Source organism: Bos indicus x Bos taurus, chromosome X (assembly GCF_003369695.1).
Source record: "Bos indicus x Bos taurus breed Angus x Brahman F1 hybrid chromosome X, Bos_hybrid_MaternalHap_v2.0, whole genome shotgun sequence".
NCBI lineage: Eukaryota > Metazoa > Chordata > Mammalia > Artiodactyla > Bovidae > Bos > Bos indicus x Bos taurus.
In genome coordinates, this window is record NC_040105.1 from 78,108,526 (window position 1) to 78,132,303 (window position 23,778).

Below are 23,778 nucleotides of genomic sequence, written 5' to 3' on the forward strand. Positions count from 1 at the left end.
TAAAAATAAGAATGCATAATAAAGTGTATAAACTCTTACTAGGGCTTCCCTGGTGGCTCAGATGGTAAAGAATCTAGGGCTTCCCTGGTGGCTCAGATGGTAAAGAATCTGACTGCAATGCAGAAGACCTGGGTTCAACACTTGGGTTGGGAAGATCTCCTGGAGAAGGAAATGGCAACCCTCTCCAGTATTCTTGCCTGGGAAATCCCATGAACAGAGGAGCCTGGAAGACTACAGTCCATGGGGTCACAAAGAGTTGGACACAACTGAGGAGCTAACACACTTTCAAATTCTTACTAAGGCTTGAAAGTGGCCTTTTAAATTTTTCAATAATTTCCAATTATATTCTATGGAGAAAATCACATCATACAATATTTGAATACAGGGGATTTCTGAAGATGTCAAGAAACCTTTCCAAATCTCAAGGGCCAATTTTTAATCTGTTTAAAATTTTATTCTACTTGATACACATTTCTCAGAGAAAAAACAATATTTAATGTATTATATATGCTCAATAAACTAGTAGTGAGATATAACTATAATAGCCTTTGTTTTAAGTAAATTCACCTCAGAAAGTTTCAAAACTTACAGATTTCACAAAGTAGGCAATAATTATTTTTAAAAGGCTCTACTGTCTTGAATTTAACATTTTAAACCGACAAAGAGTAGCAGCAGACAGTTCTTATTATCAAGTATAATTATTAGATAATCATAAACATCCCAACACAAAAGAAGAGGAGGTGAAGTATAGGAGCTTTGAACAGGGTTACCAACCTGAAAAAAAGAAGCATGTGAAGAGAAAAAGGATAAGATGACAAAGTCAAGATGCTGGAGTAGTAAAAGAAGCATTAAAATAAATGTCTACAAAAATACCTTGTTTTAATAAATCTAATCCATTACCAAAATTTATTTTTTAAAAATTCCCTTCACTCACCCAAAATTTTCCATTCAGACAATTAAGATATTTATATTTAGGTTGCCATTGTTCTGAGAATTTAGGCTAAATTTTCTCATGGAAGGACTGAATATGCTTCAATGTAAGGTGACCCTCACACACACTTGCCAAGGATTACATTCAAAAAATGGTTCCTGATCAACATAAAATAATCGAGGCATATTGATAAAAAAATAGCTAAATGAATCTATTTACATCATTTACTTTCTTGATTTATACATAGCTTGAATTATTACATGAAATGTTACTTCACAAATATCGCTTGTTTTTCCACAGTCTAACTGCATACTGAATTGCATTCAAACTGAATCTTCAGTACATCTTCAATGTCAATTTCTTTGTCATCACTACAGGTACTTTTTGAGTCACTTATTAAATCAATCAAGAAAACTGAAATGCTTAGTTTGATACTTGGTACATAATAAGTGCTTAATAAGTCTTAGCTGTATTATTATTAGTTACCTGAATACAATGTTCTAGAATCTATCACCCTTCTTCCCCAAATGTCTAAACACTTCTGAGATACAGCAGTTTCTTAGTCTATGTATGATGCTCTCAGAAGGAATTCCATATCAAGCTACAATTACCATTTATAGAAAATTAGGACAGTTTTTAATGTCTCATAAAAATTGGTAAATTCCAAGACATAACCAACTCTGCATGTTAAATGTATGCTGTAAATATTATAAAAATTACTTTAGAATGATGTCTAACTTTGGAGTAGTGAAATTCTATTCTGAGGGGGAAAATTACTAAACATATATGAAATTTCTTTCCTTGTTTTTTGTTTTTAATTATTCTATCAGGTGACTTCTATATAAGCAAAACCACCAATGACAGATCATTTCAAATTAATGTATCTTCCCAAAATACTCAGATTTTCCCCCCAAAACATACTAACTGAAAGAACTAGTAATATGTGAGATTTTGTAAGGATAGAGATATTTTTTTTGAAAGAATATTTTGGAGAAAAATACTTGCCTGATACTTGTGTATACAGAGTAATTAGAACATGGTATCAAACATATATGATTTATTCTTCAGTCATCATATTTATTTATACTTAAAAAGGGATGCTACTATATTTTAGTAGCATTGGGATATTAGCTGAAAAGGTGACTACAGAATTTTTGTTAAATAAGTAAATAAAAATTATCAACCCTATAATACAGATGAACCTTCATGTCTTCTTCAACACAGAGTAATTATATGACACAAAATACAATCTAGTAAATTAAAAAAGAAGATAAGGGAGAACAAGATGGTGGAGGAGTAGGTGGACATGGAGTACATCTCTCTCCATGGATACACCTTTAGACACAGAAGGGCATGCAGAACACCAGCTGAGAGCAGACAGGAGTACCTGACCAGCAGAAAAGAATATACAGAACCATGCAAAACTCAGCAGGATGAAGGAATTAGGGGAAAAAACAGGAGTGTTAGTAGGACTGAACCTCCCCTCAGTGGGTGGGGGAACTGAAGCAAGGGTCCGATTCCCACATTGGGGCAACTGTCTGAGTGAGAGGAGAAAAATTTAAGGCTGAGAGTGAAACAACTGATCTGTGGCAGCCTAAATGGAATGAGAATCAATCCTTGCCACAGCCATACATACCCCAGACAGGGAAGCAGGTCCCCTAGAAGGTACAGCCACTGGGAGCTGGAGTTTAGGGTTTGTGGAGCAAACCCAGGTCAAGGGCTGCTGTTGACTGTGGAGGAAACAGATCGAGGGGATGTAAGGGAGGAGATTGTAGTGGGAAATGCCTGTGGAAGAAAGCCAGGCAGCCATGGAAGCAAGGCAATACTGCTGAGTCACGCATAGGGGGTGGGGCTATCACCAAAGCCTCTCTCTTTCCATGCCAGGATCCAGCAGCTGAAGGATTCAGAGGCTGACCCATCAAACGGAGTAGGACCCCACCCAGGGTGCTCCTTTAAGTGCCTGACAGGCCGACCTACAAAGTAGGACCCGAGGCAGCAGGGACCCTCTATGTGCTTGACATGCCAATCGACAGAGATGGAACCCAGGAAAGGGAGCCCTGTAAGTGCCTGAACAGTCAGAGCTATGGAGAAAGACTGGTCAAAGAGGCCTTCTGATTGCCAGCTACTAGAGGCTCGGAAAAAGACTCTGATAGGGCCATAACTCCTTTGGCAGAGGAAGTCCATGTCCCTGAATACTTGGCACTGCCAGGGTCTCCACAAGCCAATCAGCTGCGCCACCTTCACACACAAATTGCACTGGGGCAGAGCTGCCACAGGCCAAAAATAAAACCTCTTGCGTCTATGCACACAGGGTCACTTTAGTCACGTCTAACTCTTTGTGACCCTGTGGACTGTGGTCTGCCAGGCTTCTCTGTCAGAGAGGGGGGTTCTCCAGGCAAGAATACTGGAGTGTATTGGCCAATACTGGTTGCCATAACCTTCTAGAGCACTATATTTCCTGCTGCCCTAGCCGTCAATTCCCCTGAGTACCTGGTGCTGCCATAACCTGTGACCCAAGAAGCTGCACCACCTCCACACCTGGTCCTCACTGGGGCAGACCCAAGTCCTCCAGGGCAGCCTCAGGAGCAAACCCCAGTGGACGACGCACATGCAGAGGTGGAAGTAAAACCACAATTGAAACCCAGGGGCAGTGTGGCTAAGGTAGAAGACGCAAAACCAGCTGTATAAGCTGAAGATTTACTCTATATGATCAACTAGGCAGACTCAATGTCCAGGAATATATAAAAGGACATTGAGAGCTTTCACAAAAGAAAACACACTAGTTCTGATATCTATGGACACTGGCGGCAAGAACACACAGAAGTAGGACCAGATTAGAATCTGAGCTGCCCCTACAACAGGTTCAGAGGTCAGGACAGTGTTGGAGGGCATCCTAGGGAGGTGAGGTGGACTTTTCCCAGGGAGGGAAATGACTCTGACAGCAGTGATTCAATAAAATAAAAACACTTATTAGTCTTATGTTTTGACTTGTTCTGTAGAATCTTACGGATTTTTACGTTTTACTTTTTTTTTTTCGGTTTCTTCCCGCCCCCCACCCCCCCGCCCTGTTGTACTTGTCGGTTTTACTGGCACTATGAAATCTAGGTAAATTCCTCAGCTTTTTTATTTTCTCAGTCATATTTTTATTGTTATTATAAACCTCTGCCTCTATGTTGGGCTTTTGCAGTTCTATGGAATTTTCCTTTTTTTTTCTTCTTCCTTTTTTTTTTTTCGTCTCCTTTTTCACTTTTAATTTTTAAAAACCTATTATGTTTGCTACATTTATTCCTTTGTTTGCTTTTCCTACTGTTCTTTTCCCCTTGCAATTAATATTTAATGTATATAAACCTTTATCTCCCTCTATTTAACTTTGCATGTCTATTCTTTCTTCTGTTCCTTTCCTCTCAACATATTTGTTACATTGCCTTATTCCCCACTTGGCACCTTGCTTTAATTTTGTTTTCCAATTCTTACTTTAGTTAGTTTTCATTCTTAACTGGAAGAAATAATTTTTGGTTTCCTTTGTTCGCCAGGTCAATCTATTGTATTTTATTTTTCTTAGACTGTTTTAATTATGCTTATGGGTGTATATTGGAGAAGGCAATGGCAACCCACTCCAGTACTCTTGCCTGGAAAATCCCATGGACGGAGGAGCCTGGTGGGCTGCCGTCTCTGGGGTCGCACAGAGTCAGACACAACTGAAGCGACTTAGAAGCAGCATGGGTGTATATGTATATGCATTTATTCAGTCACACTTTATATTATTGTTATAAATCTCTACCTGTTGGGCTTTTGCAGTTCTGTGGGATGGGGAGGGAGATGGGAGGAAGGTTCAAAAGGGAGTAGATATATGTATACCTATGACTAATTCATGTTGAACTTGGACAGAAAACAACAAAATTCTGTAAATCAATTATCCTTCAATTAAAAAATAATTAACTCAGGCGGTCCTAAGATAGCGAAGGAATAGGACGGGGAGACCACTTTCTCCCCGACAAATTCATCAAAAGAACATTTAAACGCTGAGTAAATTCCACAAAACAACTTCTGAATGCCGGCAGAAGACATCAGGCACCCAGAAAAGCAGCCCATTGTCTCAGAAAGGAGGTAAGAAAAATATAAAAGACAAAAAGAGGTAAAAGAGGGAGGGACGGAGCTCCATCCTGGGAAGGGAGTCTTAAAAAGAGAGAAGTTTCCAAACATCAGGAAACACTCTCACTGCAGAGTCTGTGGCAAGCCTTGGAAGCACAGAGGGCAAAAAAATAGGGAGGAAAAATAATTAAATAATTAAAACCCACAGATTATGAGCCCAACGGTAACTCCCCCAGCAGAGAAGCAGCACAGACGTCTGCACCCTCCACTAGCAAGCGGGGACTGGGCACGGAGGCAAGGGCTGCTTTGCTTAGAGTAAGGACCAGGCATGAATGCCCTGAGGACAATCAGAGCGAACTACTTTGGGCTAGCAAAGCAGACTGTGGGATAGCTACCACACGAAAAGCCCTAAGACACTGCCAGGTCCGCACAACAGAACAAAGGGCTGAACAGAACTAGCCGGCTGCAGACCATCCCCCTCTGATGACAGGCAGCCAGAGCTGGAAGGCGGCAATTGCAGCCCCAGAGACATTACCTACCTAACTGCAAGCAAGCTCCTTTGCTAACTAAGACTTCTTGGGGTTCTGGACAGTCATCATCAGCCTAAGAAGGTGTGTCGGTTGTACACCCAGAAAACCGAGTGGCAGGGACAGGAGAGGCGATAAGTGGCAGTGACCGCACTCGCCAAACACCTCATCACCCGAGCTGCTCTGAGCTGGGAAGGGCACAAAATGCAGGCCCAATGGAGTCTGCGCCTCTGAGGACTACCCAAGTGCCTAAACCTGAGAAGCTTAGACCTGTGAGGTGCATGCAGCCCAGGGCTGGCCTCGGCCAGTTACTGGTGGAGCAACCTAGAGCCTGAGCTGTATGGGCAAGGAGGGTGCATGCGCCATGAGTAGGGGCAGGCCCAATGTGGCTGAGACACTGCAAGCACACGCCAGTGTTATTTGTTTGCAGAGTCCCACCCTTCCGACAGCGTGACTGAACAAGTGAGCCTAAAAAAAAAAAAAGTGTCCACCACCGCCCCCCTTGTGTCAGGGTGGAAATCAGACACTGAAGAGGCGAGCAAACAGAAGAAGCTAAAAGCGAGGGAACCGCCTTGGAAGTGACAGGTGCAATAGATTAAAACCCCGTTGTTAGTATGGACTACATAGGAAGGGGCCTATAGATCTTGAAAAATATAAGCCGGACCAAGGAAATATCCGAAAATGAACTGACCCCACACTGTCCACAACAACACCAGAGAAAGTCCTAGATATATTTTTACAATTTTTATGATCATGCTTTTTTTTTTCTTTTTTTTTAAATTTTAAAAATTTTTAAGTCCTCTATTACTCCTTTAATTTTCATTTTTATAACCTACTATTACTTTTCAAAAAAAAAAAGACGATACTGGATGCTTGGGGCTGGTGCACTGGGACGACCAAGAGGGATGGTACGGGGAGGGAGAAGGGAGAGGGGTTCAGGATGGGGAAGACATGTATACCCGTGGCAGATGCATGTTGATATATGGCAAAACCAATACAATACTGTAAAGTTAAAAAATAAAATTAAAAAAAAAAGACTTTTTTAAAGCAAACTTCATATTTTTTTTCATAATTTTTGTGACTTCTTTTTTCCTTCTTCTTTTTTTCTTTAATATTGTATTTTTGAAAATAAAATCTCTACTCTAGATTATTAATCTTTGCTTTTGGTATTTGTTATCAATTTTGTACCTTTAAGAACCCACTCTTCAGTACCCATTTTTACTTGGGAGAGAGATTATTGGCTTCATTGCTCTCTCCCCTTTTGGAATCTCCTTTGGCTCCACCAAGTCACCTCTGTCTCTTCCATCCCCCTTTTCTTCTACACCCAACTCTCTGAATCTGTGTGTTCCAGACGGTGGAGAACACTTAGGGAACTGATTACTGGCTGGATCTGTCTCTCTCCTTTTCATTCCCCCCTTTTATCTTCCTGGCCACCTCTGTCTCCTTCCTCCATCTTTTCTGCTCTGTGTAACTCCATGAACATCTTTGAGCACTCCAGACTGTGAAGCATACATAAGGAAGTGATGACTGGCGAGTTTGCTCTCTCCTCTTTTGATTCCACTTCATCTCATTTGGGTCCCCTCTAACTCCCATCTCCCTCTTCTCTGCTCCATGTAACTCTGTGAACCTCTCTGGGTGTCCCTCATGTGGAGAAACTTTTCATCTTTAACCTAGATGCTTTATCACTGATGCTATATATAATGAGAAGTCTTGAGACTACTGTAAAAATAAGACTGAAAACTAGAAGCAGGTGACTTAAGTCCAAATCCTGAGAACACCAGAGAACTCCTAACTTCAGGGAACATTAATCAACAGGAGCTCATCAAACGCCTCCATACCTACACGGAAACCAAGCACCACCCAAGGGCCAACAAGTTCCAGAGTAAGACATACCATGCAAATTCTCCAGCAACACAGGAACACAGCCCTGAGCTTCAATATACAGGCTGCCTAAAGTTACTCCAAAACCACTGACATCTCATAACTCGTTATTAGACACTTCACTGCACTCCAGAGAGAAGAAATCCAGCTCCACCCACTACAACACTGACACAAGCTTCCCTAACCAAGAAACCTTGACAAGCCACCAATAACAACCCCACCCACAGTGAGGAAACTCCATAATAAAGAGAACTCCACAAACTGTCAGAATACAGAAAGGACACCCCAAACTCAGCAATATAAACAAGATGAAGAGACAGAGAAATACACAGTAGGTAAAGGAACAGGATAAATGCCCACCAAACCAAACAAAAGAGGAAGAGATAGGGAAACTGCCTGATAAAGAATTACTACAAAAATTATAGTGAAAATGATCCAAAATCTTGAAATAAAAATGGAATCACAGATAAATAGCCTGGAAACAAGGATTGAGAAAATGCAAGAAAGGTTTAACAAGGAACTAGAAGAAATGAAAAAGAGTCAATATATAATGAATAATGCAATAAATGATATCAAAAACACTCTGGAGGCAACAAATAGTAGAATAAAGGAGGGAGAAGATAGGATTAGTGAAGTAGAAGATAGAATGGTAGAAATAAATGAATCAGAGAGGAAAAAAGAAAAACGAATTAAAAGAAATGAGGACAATCTCAGAGACCTCCAGGACAGAGTTAAACGCTCCAACATTCAAATCATAGCAGTCACAGAAGAAGACAAAAAGAAAGACCATGAGAAAATACTTGAGGAGGTAATAGTTGAAAACTTCCCTAAAATGGGAAAGGAAATAATCACCCAAGTCCTAGAAACCCAGAGAGTCCCAAGCAGGATAAACCGAAGGCAAAACACCACAAGACACATATTAATGAAATTAACCAAGGTCAAATACAAAGAACAAATATTAAAAGCAGCAAAGGAAAAACAACAAATAACACACAAGGGGATTCCCATAAGGATAACAGCTGATCTTTCAATAGAAACTCTTCAGGCCAGGGGGGAATGGCAAAACATACTGAAAGTGATGAAAGAAAATAACCTACAGCCCAGATTACTGTACCCAGCAATGATCTCATTCAAATACGAAGGAGAAATCAAAAGCTTTACAGACAAGCAAAAGCTGAGAGAATTCAGCACCACCAAACCAGCTCTCCAACAAATGCCAAAGGATATTCTCCAGACAAGAAACACAGAAAGGGTGTATAAACTCGAACGAAAACAATAAAGTAAATGGCAATGAGATCATACTTATCAATAATTACCTTACACGTAAATGGGTTGAATGCCCCCAAAAGACAAAGACTGGCTGAATGGATACAAAAACAAGACCCCTACATATGTTGTCTACAAGAGCCCCACCTCAAAACGGGACACATAGAGACTGAAAGTGAAGGGCCGGAAAAAGATATTCCATGCAAATAGAAATAAAAAGAAAGCAGGAGTAGCAATACTCATATCAAATAAAATAGACTTTAAAACAAAGTCTGTGAAAACAGACAAAGAAGGACACTACATAATGATCAAAGGATCAATCCAAGAAGAAGATATAATTATAAATATATATGCACCCAACACAGGGGCACCGTAATGTGTAAGGCAAATGCTAACAACTATGAAAGCGCAAATGAACAATAATACAATAAGAGTGGGAGATTTTAATACCCCACTCACACCTATGGATAGATCAACTAAACAGAAAATTAACAAAGAAACAAAAACTTTAAATGATACAATAGACCAGTTAGACTAACTGACATCTATAGGACATTTCACCCCAAAACAATGAATTTCACCTTTTTCTCAAGTGCACAAGGAACCTTCTCCAGGATAGATCACTTCCTGGGCCATAAATCTAGCCTTGGTAAATTCAAAAAAATTGAAATCATTCCAAGCATCTTTTCTGACCACAATGCAGTAAGATTAGATCTCAATTACAGGAGAAAAACTATTAAAAATTCCAACATATGGAAGCTGAACAACACACTGCTGAATAACCAACAAATCACAGAAGAAATCAAAAAAGAAATCACAATATGCATAGAAACAAATGAAAATGAAAACACAACAAAGCAAAACCGATGGGACACTGTAAAATCAGTGCTAAGCGGAAAGTTCATAGCAATACAGGCATACCTCAAGAAACAAGAAAAAAGTCAAATAAATAACCTAACTCTACACCTAAAGCAACTAGTAAAGGAAGAAATGAAGAACCCTAGGGTTAGTAGAAGGAAAGAAATCTTAAAAATTAGGGCAGAAATAAATGCAAAAGAAACAAAGGAGACCATAGTAAAAATCAACAAAGCCAAAAGCTGGTTCTTTGAAAGGATAAATAAAATTGACAAACCATTAGCCAGACTCATCAAGAAACAAAGGGAGAAAAATCAAATCAAAAAAATTAGAAATAAAAATGGACAGATCTGAACAGACAAGACAGAAATACAAAGGATTGTAAGACACAACTATCAGCAATTATATACCAATAAAATGGACAACTTGGAAGAAATGGACAAATTCTTAGAAAAGTACAACTTTCCAAAACTGAACCAGGAAGAAATAGAAAATCTTAACAGACCCATCACAAGCACGGAAATTGAAACCGTAATCAAAAATCTTCCAGCAAACAAAAGCCCAGGTCCAGACGGCTTCACAGCTGAGTTCTACCAAAAATTTAGAGAAGAGCTAACACCTATCCTACTCAAACTCTTCCAGAAAATTGCAAAGGAAGGTAAACTTCCAAACTCATTCTATGAGGCCACCATCACCCTAATACCAAAACCTGACAAAGATGCCACAAATAAAGAAAACTACAGGCCAATATCACTGATGAACACATACGCAAACATCCTTAACAAAATTCTAGCAATCAGAATCTAACATCACATTAAAAATATCATACACCATGACCAAGTGGGCTCTATCCCAGGGATGCAAGGATTCTTCAATATCTGCAAATAAATCAATGTAATACACCACATTAACAAATTGAAAAATAAAAGCCATATGATTATCTCAATAGAAGCAGAGAAAGCCTTTGACAAAATTGAACATCCATTTATGATAAAAACTCTTCAGAAAGCAGGAATAGAAGGAACATACCTCAACATAATAAAAGCTATATGTGACAAACCCACAGCAAACATTATCCTCAATGGTGAAAAATTGAAAGCATTTCCCCTGAAGTCAGGAACAAGACAAGAATGCGCACTTTCACCACTACTATTCCACATAGTTTTGTAAGTTTTGGCCACAGCAATCAGAGCAGAAAAAGAAATAAAAGGAATCCAAATTGGAAAAGAAGAAGTAAAACTCTCACTGTTTGCTGATGACATGATCCTCTACATAGAAAATCCTAAAGACTCCACCAGAAAATTACTAGAGCTAATCAATGAATATAGTAAAGTTGCAGGATATAAAATCAACACACAGAAATCCCTTGCATTCCTTTACACTAATAATGAAAAAACAGAAAGAGAAATTAAGGAAACAATCCCATTCACCATTGCAATGAAAATAATAAAACACTTAGGGATATATTTACATAAAGAAACTAAATACCTATATATAGAAAACTATAAAACACTGGTGAAAGAAATCAAAGAGGACACTAATACATGGAGAACTATACCATGTTCATGGATCGGAAGAATCAATATAGTGAAAATGAGTATACTACCCAAAGCGATCTATAGATTGAATGCAATCCCTATCAAGATACGAACGTTATTTTTCACAGAGTTAGAACAAATAATTTCACAATTTGTATGGAAATACAAAAAAACTCCAATACCCAAAGCAATCTTGAGAAAGAAGAATGGAACTGGAGGAATCAACCTGCCTGACTTCAGGCTCTACTACAAAGCCACAGTCATCAAAACAGTATGGTACTGGCACAAAGGCAGAAATATAGATCAATGGAACAAAATAGAAAGCCCAGAGATAAACCCACACACCTATGGACATCTTTCTTTGACGAAGGAGGCAAGAATATACAATGGAGAAAAGACAATCTCTTTAACAAGTGGTGCTGGGAAAACTGGTCAACCACTTGTAAAAGAATGAAACTGGAATAGTTTTTAACACCATGCACAAAAATAAACTCAAAATGGATTAAAGATCTAAACATAAGACCAGAAACTATAAAACTCCTAGAGGAAAACATAGGCAAAACACTCTCTGACATAAATCACAGCAGGATCCTCTATGACCCACCTCCCAGAATATTGGAAATAAGAGCAAAAATAAACAAATGGGACCTAATTAAAATTAAAAGCTTCTGCACAACAAAAGAAACTATAAGCAAGATGAAAAGACAACCTTCAGAATGGGAGAAAATAATAGCAAATGAAGCAAGTGACAAAAAACTAATCTGAAAAATATAGAAGCAGCTCCTGCAGCTCAATTCCAGAAAAATAAACGACCCAATCAAAAAATGGGCCAAAGAACTAAATAGACATTTCTCCAAAAAGACATACAGATGGCTAACAAACACATGAAAAGATGCTCAACATCACTAGTCATCAGAGAAATGCAAATCAAAACCACAATGAAGTACCATTTCACGCCAGTCAGAATGGCTGCTATCCAAAAGTCTACAAGCAATAAATGCTGGAGAGGATGTGGAGAAAAGGGAACCCTCTTACACTGTTGGTGGGAATGCAAACTAGTACAGCCACTATGGAGAACAGAGTGGAGATTCCTTAAAAAACTGGAAATAGAACTGCCAAAATGACCCAGCAATCCCACTGCTGGGCATACACACCAAGGAAACCAGAATTGAAAGAGACACGTGTACCCCAATGTTCATCGCAGCACTGTTTATAATAGCCAGGACAGGGAAGCAACCTAGATGTCCATCAGCAGATCAATGGATTAGAAAGCTGTGGTACATAAACACAATGGAGTATTACTCAGCCATTAAAAAGAATACATTTGAATCAGTTCTAATGACGTGGATGAAACTGGAGCCAATTATACAGAGTGAAGTAAGCCAGAAAGAAAAACACCAATACAGTATACTATCGCATATATATGGAATTTAGAAAGATGGTAACGACAACCCTGTATACGAGACAGCAAAAGAGACACAGATGTATAGTACAGTCTTTTGGACTCTGGGGGAGGGGGGAGGTGGGTGATGATTTGGGAGAATGGCATTGAAACATGTATAACATCATATAAGAAATGAATCGCCAGTCCAGGTTTGATGCAGGATACAGGATGCTTGGGGCTGGTGCATGGGGATGACCCTGAGTGATGGTATGAGGAGGGAGGTGGGAGGGGGGTTCAGGATGGGGAACATGTGTACACCCGTGGCAGATGCATGTTGCTGTACGGCAAAACCAATACAATATTGTAAAGTAATTAGTCTCTAATTAAAATAAATATATTTTTAAAAAATAAAATAATTAACTAAAAAAAAGAAAATAAGATAAGAATTTTACCTGGTGTTCCTTTAGCCAGGACAACAGACCTGAAAAGCTAAAACTGGCCCAGTTTCCTCCATAGTAGCTTCTTCTGTAACAATTAAAAAAAAAAAGTAAATGAAAGGTTATAAAAAAATCTAATCACTGATATTCATCCCTATTCATTTTTAACACTGCTACCTCAGAGTTCAAAAGTACACATAATTACGATGTGGAGAATCAGAGGAGGTAACAGAACAAAATAAATGGAAGTGGGACTTTCAGGCTTCAACGGTAACTTTTCATTATATAAGGCATTAAAAAATCTCTTTGGCTTCCTTGGAACATTCTGCACTGATCAAGTGTCTCTGAGCAGGTGATAATGAACAACATTTTACTTCTGAGTTAATAAAAATGGCTGGGAAGAAAATCTTGGTAGATCTCAAAGAAGGCCACTGGAAAAAACTGCTAAGTTTTCCACAAGCAGTAAATATCCACTGCCAGCACCACCAGAGAACTCATCTCACGTGCATAAATACATAAATAAATTTATTTATACATACACATATTACTGGCTACTCTAGTGGTAGACCCTGTGCCATTCTAAGCCTCCAGGGCCAAAAATAAAAGTAGATCCTGAAACAGTTATTCACATCAAGACTTCTGTGATAAGTATAAGAAGAACAATATTTCTACTGATAACTGAACTGTTCTTCACTCCACAGCGCTGTGAAAATCAATCCATTTTATAAAACCGAGAGATCTTCTAGCTAGGATCAGATAAACCCTGCAGACACTGGACTCCTAATTAATTTCTGTTAGTAGCGGACTTCCCCTAGAGAAGGAAATGGCAACCCAGTCCGGTATTCTTTTTGGAAAATCCCTGGCAGACTACAGTCTATGGGGTCGCAGAGAGTCAGACACAACTGAGAGACTAACACACACACACACACACACACACACACACACACACACACAGAGTAGGAGATACTGGGCTTCCATATCCTTACAAAATTCATCATGTTACATTGATTCTTTGTATGATGAGTCCCCAAGTACATTAAAATCCACCTATAATATTCACTCTAGTTTTGAGAGATTGTTGGTTTTGTTTTCATTTTTGCTTCTCTAGATCTTTCTCTAAGGAAATAAAAATTTATAAAAGGCCTTTTTAAAACAAAAACTAAAATCTCTAATAGGAAATCTAAAATTACTCATCCATAATATTACTGAATAGTCTCTCAAAATCCCAATATAGATTTTTCTTCAATCAACTCTTGATTGATCTTAAGAACAATCAGTTTTACCCTCAAATTTTTTATTAAAATCAATGCTTGCTCTAAGAGAGAAAATGATTAAACCAAACAACTGTGAAAGTAGACCTACTAATAACAGATCACTACTTATAATCTGATAGTTCTCTTGGGGATAATGCATATTCATAAACTGTCCATATCCTGAGAAAACTTTAAAAATTTAGATAGAATTTCAGCTATACTCTCAATTCCAGTTGTTGGAATCAAGAAAGCCTAGAAGCAGTGATACCTTGGATCAGAGACAACAGGGAAAGAAAAAGGTGGGCAATAGCCAGTACAGAAGAGAAGGAGGGAAAGAGAAGGATGTTAGATTTAGGTTTTCCAAAGCAACTTTATACTCTCTTCTCCCTTGCCTGATAATAATTCACTTTTGCCATCCCTTCCTGTCATCTAAACATCAATATAATACTCAACAAAATTTTAAAATGCCCTAAGTATTGAAACAAATAAACAAACAAAACCCTGAGGCAGTGATAAAAAAGCCCCACTGTCTTTATATATTTTGCTGAGATATTTAGATTTGTTTTCATTGTTATTCTTCAATTGCTAAGTTGTGCCCAACTCTTTGTGACCCCATACATTACAGCACGCCAGGCTTCCCTGTGCTTCACTATCTCCCAGAGTTTGCTCAAACTCATGTCCATTGAGTCGGTAGTGCCATCTAATCATCTCATCCTCTGTCACCTCCTTTTCCTCCTGCCTTCAATCATTCCAAGCATCAGTGTCATTTCCAGTGAGTTGGCTCTCTGCATCAGGTGGACAAAGTATTGGAGCTTCAGCATCAGTCCTTCCAATTATATTCATGACTGATTTCCTTTAGGATGGATTGGTTGGATCTTCTTGCAGTCCAAAGGACTCTCAAGAATCTTCTCTAATACCACAATTCAAACGTACCAATTCTCCAGTGCTCAGCTTTCTTTATGGTCCAACTCTCACATTCATATGTGACTACTGGAAAAACCACAGCTTTGACTAACAGAACCTGTCGGCAAAGTAATGTCTCTGCTTTTTAATATGCTGTCTAGGTTGGTCATAGCTTTTCTTCCAAGGAGCAAATATCTTTTAATTTCATGGCTGCAGGAATTCCCATCTCTTTAAGAATTTTCCATAGTTTGTTGTGACATTGCAGTCAAAGGTTTTAGTTTAGTCAATGAAGCAGAAGTAGATGTTTTCCAGGAATTCCCTTGCTTTTTCTATGACCCAACGGATATTGGCAATTTGATCTTGGTTTCTCTGCCTTTTCTTAATCCACCCTGTACATCTGGAAGTTCTCAGTTCACGTACTGCTGAAGGCTAGCTTGAAGGATTTTGAGCATTACCTTGCTGGTATGTGAAATGAGTGAACTTATATGGTAGTTTGAACATTTTTTGGCATTGCCTTTCTTTGGGATTAAAAGGAAAACTGACCTATTCCAGTCCTATGGCCACTGCTGAGTTTTCCAAATTTGCTGTAATATTAAGTGCAGTGCTATAACTGCATCATCTTTCATCTTTTGAAATATCTCAACTGGAATTTCATCACCTCTACTAGCTTTGTTCATAGTAATCCTAAGGTCTACTTGACTTCACACTCCAGGATGTCTGGCTCTAAGTCAGTGACCACACCATCATGGTTATCCCAGTCATTAAGACCACTTTTGTATAGCTCTTTTGTGTATTCTTGACACCTCTTCTTAATCTACTCTGCTTCTGTTAGATATTTGCGATTTCTGTCCTTTATTGTGTCCATCTTTGCATCAAATGTTCCTTTGGTATCTCTAATTTTTTTGGATATATCTCTAGTCTTTCCAATTCTATTGTTTCCCTCTATTTCTCTGCAAGGTTCACTTAAGGCTTTCTTGTCTCTCCTTGCTATTCTCTGGATCTCTGCATTCAGTTGGGTATATCTTTCCCTTTCTCCTTTACTTTTCACTTCTCTTCTCAGCTATTTGTAAAGCCTCCCTCAGACAACCATTTTGTCTTCTTGCATTTATTATTTTTTTTTCTTGCATTTTTTTGGGATGGTTTTGGTCACACCCTACTACACAATATTGTGAACTTCTGTCCATAGTTCTTTAGGCACTCTGTCTACCAGATCTTTTTTTTTTTTTTTTTTTGTCTACCAGATCTAATCCCTTCAACCTATTCATTATGTCCGCTGTATAATCATAAGGGATTTGATTTAGGTCATACCTGAATTGTCTGGGCTTCCTCAGAAACTCAACTGTAAAGAATCTGTCTGCAGTGTAGGAGATGGGTGTTTGATCACTGGGTTGGGAAGATCCTCTGGAGGAGGGAATGGCAACCCACTCCAGTATTCTTGCCTGGAGAATCCCATAGATAGAGGGGCATAGTGGGCTACAGTCCATAGAGCTGCACCGAGTTAGACATGACTGAAGCAAATAAGTGCACATGCATATCTGAATGGTCCAGTGGTTTTCCCTACTTTCTGTAATTTAAGCCCAAACTTTACAATAAGGAGCTCAAGATCTGACCCACAGTCAGCTCCAGGTCTTGTTTATCTTCAGCTGAGTTTATCTTCAGCTACAAAGAATATAATCAATCTGATTTTGTTACTGACCATCTGGTGATGTTCACATGCAGAGTCATCTCTTGTGTCATTGGAAGAGGGTGTTTGCTATGATCAATCAATGTGTTCTCTTGGCAAAACTGTTAGCTTTTGCCCTGCTTCATCTTATATGCCAAGGCCAAACTTGCTTGTTACTCCAGGTATCTCTTAATGTACTTTTGCATTCCAATCCCCTATAATGAAAAGAACATCTTTTTTTCTGTGTTAATTCAAGAAGGTCTTGTAGGTCTTCATAGAACTGTTTGATTTCAGTTTCTTTGGCATTAGTGGTTGGGACATAGACTTGGATTACTGTGATGTTGAGTAGTCTGCCTTGGAAACAAACCAAGATCATTCTGTCATTTTTGAGACTGCACCCAAATACTGCACTTGGACTCCTTTGTTGACTATGAGGGATACTCCATTTCTTCTAAGGGATTCTTGCCCACAGTAGTAGACATAATAGTCACCTGGACTAAATTTGTTCATTCCCGTCCATATTAGTTCAGATTCCTAAAATGTCAATGTTCACTCGTGCCATCTCCTATTTGACTACTTCCAACTTACCTTGATCCATGGACTTGATACTCGAGGTTCCTATGCAGCATTGTTCTTTACAGCATTAGACTTAAAGAGAAGGGAATACCAGACCACCTGACCTGCCTCTTGAGAAACCTGTATGCAGGTCAGGAAGCAACAGTTAGAAGTGGACATGGAACAACAGACTGGTTCCAAATAGGAAAAGGAGTATGTCAAGGCTGTATATTGTCACCCTGCTTATTTAAATTACATGCAGAGTACATCATGAGAAAGGCTGGGCTGGAAGGAGCACAAATTGGAATCAAGATTCCCAGGAGAAATATCAATAATCTCAGATATGCAGATGACACCACCCTTATGGCAGAAAGTGAAGAGGAATTAAAAATCCTCTTGATGAAAGTGCAAGAGGAGAGTGAAACAGTTGGCTTAAAGCTCAACATTCAGAAAACTAAGATCATGGCATCCGGTCACATCACTTCATGGCAAATAGATGGGGAAACAGTGGAAACAGTGGCTGACTATTTTTCTAGGCTCCAAAATCACTGCAGATTGTGAAAGCAGCCATTAAATTAAAAGACACTTACTCCTTGCGAGCAAAGTTATGACCAACCTAGATAGCATATTAAAAAGCAGAGACATTACTTTGTCAACAAAGGTCTGTCTAGTCAAGGCTATGGTTTTTCCAGTGGTCATGTATGGATGTGTAAGTTGGACTATAAAGAAAACTGAGGGCCGAAGAATTGATACTTTTGAACTGTGGTCTTGGATAAGACTCTTGAGAGTCCCTTGGACTGCAAGGAGATCCAGCCAGCCCATCCTAAAAGAGATCAGTCCTGGGTGTTCATTAGTAGGACTGATGTTGAAGCTGAAACTCCAATACTTTGGTCATCTGATGCAAAGAGCTGACTCATTTGAAAAGACCCTGATGCTGGGAAAGGTTGAGGGCAGGAGGAAAAGGGGATGACAGAGGATGGGATGGTTGGATGGCATCACTGACTCAATGGATATGAGTTTGGGTAAACTCCAGGAGTTGGTGATGGACAGAGAGGCCTGGCATGCTGCGGTTCATGGGGTTGCAAAGAGTCAGACACAACTGAGCAACTGAAATGAACTGAACTTACTTTCACCACCAGACACATCCACAACTGAGCACTGTTTCCTCTTTGGTCTAGCCTCTTCATTCTTTCTGGAGTATTTCTCTGCTTTTCCACAGTAGCATACCTAAAGACCTGGGGGCTCATCTTCTGGTATCATCTCTTTTGCCTCTTCATACTTTCATGGGGTTCCTGAGGCAAGAATACTGCAGTGTATTGCCAATTCCTCCTCCACTGGACCACATTCTGTTAGAACTCTCCACCATGACCCATTAATCTTGGGTGGCCCTACACCACATGCCTCATATCTTCATTGAGTTACACAAGGCTGTGATCCATGAAATCATTTTGGTTAGCTTTCTGTGATTGTGGATTTTGTTCTAAATGCTGTGAGAATGTTGTTTTTGCTTCTTCTGTCTGCCCTTTGATGGATGAAGAAAAGAGGCTCTGCCAAGCTTCCTGATGGGAATGAGACTTCTTTTAAGCCAGCATAAGTCCTAAGTGAGAAGCTCTGGCTACTGGGTGAAAGCTTTAACATCTAAGTAAATTTTTTAATGGCTATATCAATTTATAAGTAATAAATATATATCAGAAATTTGGCAATTAGGGTAGACAAAGGTTTTTCAGAAAGGGCACAGAAAGCAATAAAAACTATCAATAAATTATAATTCATCAAAGTGGAAAACTTCTCCACAAAATACATCAGTTTAAAAAAATGAATGGGCTAGGCACAAAGTAGGAGAAATATTCACAAAACATATCTGACAAAGGACTAGTATCCAGGATGTATAAAAGAACTCTCTCAACTTAAAAATAAGACAAATATTCAAATATTAAAGTGAGCAAAGAGATTGAACAGACATTTCACAAAGGAATACAGATGTGCTTAATGAACACATGAAAAGATGCTGAACATTATTGGGTAAATATACATTAAAATTGAACATGATGAAATACCACTACACACACACTAGAATAGTTAAAAGGAAAAAGATTTACAAAACCAGGTGTGGGGGTGGATGGGCAGAATGCTCTGGCATTTTGGTGGGAGTAAATAATGGTATAAAAACTTGGAAAACTGTCTGAAACTTTTTTATAAAATTAAATGTTTACCTAGCCTATGATCCAGTGATTCCATTCTTAGGTATTTTCACACAGGAAAGCACATGTTCACAAAAGACTTGCACAAGTTTTTTCATAGCATCTTCATTTGTTAATAGCTTCAAACTAGTAACAACTCAAATATCCATCAATAGGAGACTACATAAATAAGTTGTGGTATAGCCATATGATAGATACCATTCACCAATTAAAGGAATAAACTACTGATATATATAACAACATAAACGAATTTCAAAAAAACTTTATGATACGTAAAAGAAGTTTTGCCCCAAAAGAGTGCATTCAGCATGACTCCTTTTATATGAATTTTTAGAACAAGCAAAATTAATTGACATATGGTGAAAAACATTCTAAGAGTGGTTGCTTTTGAGGGTGGGAGTAATGGCAGAAACTGACTTTGAAGAGACATGAGGGAACTTTCTGGAGTGATGGCAATATTCTTTATCTTGATAAGGTTCTTAGTTACACAAGTAAATGCATTTGCTAAGAACTTATTAAATGGTACACTTAAGATCTGTGCATTTTACTGTAATTTTATCTGAAAAAAGAACTATAAATAACTAGCTAATGATAACGCATGCTGAAGGGTTTCAGACTGAAGGTACTAGACATATACAACTTAATGTGAAATGTCTAAAACAATAAGATGCAATAGTAGACAGATAAAAAAATTAATAATGGATAATCACATAATAAAGCAAATACAGCAAAATGTTAGGGGTAGAATCTGGGTAGTGGATACATAGGTATTCACAGTGCAATTTTTTCACCTTTTCTCTATGTATGAAAATTATCATAAAATCTTGAAAAACAAAAATAACCCAACACTGACCATAATGTGCCAATTTCCAAAATATCTTCTGCTATTATTAAAAGTCAAAAAAAAAAAAAAAAAAGTAAAAAGGGCCATCTTGCTGTTTCTTTCCACTAGTAAATGGCCTGAGGTCAGTTCACAGTCAAAATCTATTTTTTCCCCCTATATTTGGTCATATGGTTTTTGACAGAGGTAACTGGTTCTAGTATTTTTCCATGCAGCACCTATTTTCAACTATTCCTGTGGATATGCTCTTTAATATCAGTATCTTGTGACATCATCCAATTATGCATGTAAAAGGTGAAATATGGTTTTCACTACTGTGGTCTTGCTAACAAAGAAGGCATAATTATTAATAAACTCACTATAAAACCAAAGCAGATTTTAACTAAATTCATTTTGGTGTTTGCATGGTTTTAAATATGATTTAGAATACCCTAAAGAGAGAGCGAAAGACTTGAAGTATCAAAATTAATATGACAAAAAGAAAAATAAAAAATAAAAACATTATAATATGCACTCTAGAACAATTCCGCAACAGAAATAGTAATAATTAAAGCTTACCAAATACTTTCTTAAATTTTATTTTTAAAGATACAGTTTCAGAATTCTGACAATGAAATTCAAATTATAAAATACTACTTCTATACTCTTTAAAACTGTTTCTGTAATGAATAACAAGGATAGGTTACTGGTTTTGTTTTTAAAACTCACAGATACAATTTATTTTAAGGATAAAGGGAGAACTTCCTGACTGACAAAAAAACAGGAATGGAACATTTTCTGCCAACCTGGTGTCACAACTGTCTCTGTACATCAAGTAAAGGAAAAAGTAGTTTATGATGAAGGATGATGTTTATCTTTATTGCCAGGAACACTATTTTATATGATGAAAAGACTTCCTTAAAATTAGAGTCTCTGTGAAACTGGAGAGTGAGTATTCATAGCATTTAGACAGCAAACATAAAACTATTATCAATAGCCCTCTCAAGTTTCATGAAGGAAAAGTGACTCACAGTTTTCATCTAGAATAGTAAAAATCACAAATGGACATTTTTATTTTCAAAGACATAAAAGCCCAAATATTACAATACTGAGGTACAGCTTGGCACTGTGTGAAATGTTGACTTTACAATCATAGAAAACATGTTTCAATCTTTCTAAAGGTTCACAAATCTTACTCAAAGTACCACCTAAGTTTTTCCAGACACAGAAAGGAAATGAGTTATACAACTGTCTCCATTAACACCAACCAATAAAACAACAAAAGAAAAAATAGTATTAAAAGTTATTAATAAGACTTCTCTTCATTTACATAGTGTTTAATGTTAAAGCAACATTATTTTGTTTAATGCCTACTAATAGAAAAGAAAAACACTACAGGTGGAAATAAAGTAATAGAAGGCTGAGGATTAAATCTATTAATTAGAGAATATTAATTAAATCCCAACAATCTTTTCTCCTTCGCATCATAGTTACAAATCAGTATTGAATATTTAACAACAGCCATAGTTACATGATGCTAAATTACATCATGTATTGGGAAATGGCATCTCTCAGTTCAGTTCAGTTCAGTCACTCAGTCGTGTCTGACTCTTTGCGACCCCATGAATCGCAGCACGCCAGGCCTCCCTGTCCATCACCAACTCCTGGAGTTCACCCAGACTCACATCCATCGAGTCAGTGATGCCATCCAGCCATCTTATCCTCTGTCGTCCCTTTCTCCTCCTGCCCCCAATCCCTCCCAGCATCAGAGTCTTTTCCAGTGAGTCAAATTTTCGCATGAGATAGCCAAAGTACTGGAGTCTCAACTTCAGCATCATTCCTTCCAAAGAAATCCCAGGGCTGATCTCCTTCAGAATGGACTGGTTGGATCTCCTTGCAATCCAAGGGACTCTCAAGTTTCTTCTCCAACACCACAGTTCAAGGGCATCAGTTCTTCGGCACTCAGCCTTCTTCACAGTCCAACTCTCACATCCATACATGACTACAGGAAAAACCATAGCCTTGACCAGACGGACTTCTGTTGGCAAAGTAATGTCTCTGCTTTTGAATATGCTATCTAGGTTGGTCATAACTTTCCTTCCAACAAGTAAGTGTCTTTTAATTTCATGGCTGCAGTCACCATCTGCAGTGATTTTGGAGCCCAGAAAAATAAAGTCTGACACTGTTTCCACTCTTTCCCCATCTATTTCCCATGAAGTGATGGGACCAGATGCCATGATCTTCGTTTTCTCAATGTTGAGCTTTAAGCCAACTTTTTCACTCTCCATTTTCACTTTCATCAAGAGGCTTTTGAGTTTCTCTTCACTTTCTGCCATAAGGGTGGTGTCATCTGCATATCTGAGGTTATTGATATTTCTCCCGGCAATCTTGATTCCAGCTTGTGTTTCTTCCAGTCCAAACAGGTACAAAAACACTGACAAAGGATAGAGTTACTGATATACAGGCACATTCATCTGGGAATCATTTTTTTTTATTAAGAAACCGAGCAGTTGAAATGTTTTCAGGCAGGTAGCAGATGGGGTCCAAACCTGCTCAAAAGAGAAGCAGAATAACTCAAAAAACCCCTATTCTATATTCCCTGATCCTAAATTCTTTTTCCTGGGATAGTAACCTTCCACTGACAGCATTTTTCATTTTCAAAACTGTTTTCACATGGATTCTTCCAGCAATCTTGTGAGGCAGATCAGGTGTTATTTTATAGATGAAGAACCTGAGAACTGTCTATGTAGAGATTAAGTCCATTCAGGGCCATACCGCTACAACTGGCAGGAGTGCCACTGAAACTTGGCCTTCCAAACTCTAATCCTATCCACTGCAACATAAACAATCCCAAACTTCTAAGCTGGCCTAGCATCAATGAGAACATAGGATATTATAATGGTAGCTGTGGTTCAATGAAGCCAAACACTTAGATATCAAACAGCATCTGGACCCAATTACTAAATTCACCTTTTCCAAACTGTATCCCATCAATAAAATCTACTGTTAACAGGCATACCAAAAAGTTGCAATGACACAATAAATTTAGAAAATGCTAGATGTGAGAAAGTAAAACCACCAGAAAATGGTTTAAGACAAGTTCCTCAGCACCATTAAATATGTTAATACCTGTTCTTTCCAAGAAGGAATAATTTCAGTTAACTAGTGAGCATTTTTTAAGAAACAGCATGTGGTTCAACAAAACATATTTTGAGAAATGCTGGTTTAAATCATGTTAAGGGGAAAAAGAAAAATAGGATACTTGATATGTTGAGCTTATCATTTTCAATTCACTATCTCATTTAATCTTCATAAGAATCCTGACAGACTGGTGCTATAATTATCACCATTTTAAAATTAGAAGGAAATAATAACAACCATGAAGATCAGTGTCTTGTTTTACTCATATAGCTAGGAAATGGCAAAGCCTGCACCTAATTAAGCCTAGCACTTAAGGCCCCTAAGCCTATGC

The 23,778-nt window shown here is 38.2% G+C and overlaps 1 protein-coding gene across 2 annotated transcripts in view; it reads right to left on the reverse strand.

Moving 5' to 3' along the window:
- CHM (CHM, Rab escort protein 1) overlaps positions 1-23,778 on the reverse strand; it is a 260,457-nt gene that overhangs the window by 166,584 nt on the left and 70,095 nt on the right. For both annotated transcript variants that reach the window (XM_027533285.1, XM_027533287.1), the window contains exon 3: positions 12,927-12,999. In XM_027533285.1, the coding sequence (XP_027389086.1) occupies positions 12,927-12,999 (73 nt within the window). The remainder of the gene's footprint in view (positions 1-12,926; positions 13,000-23,778) is intronic.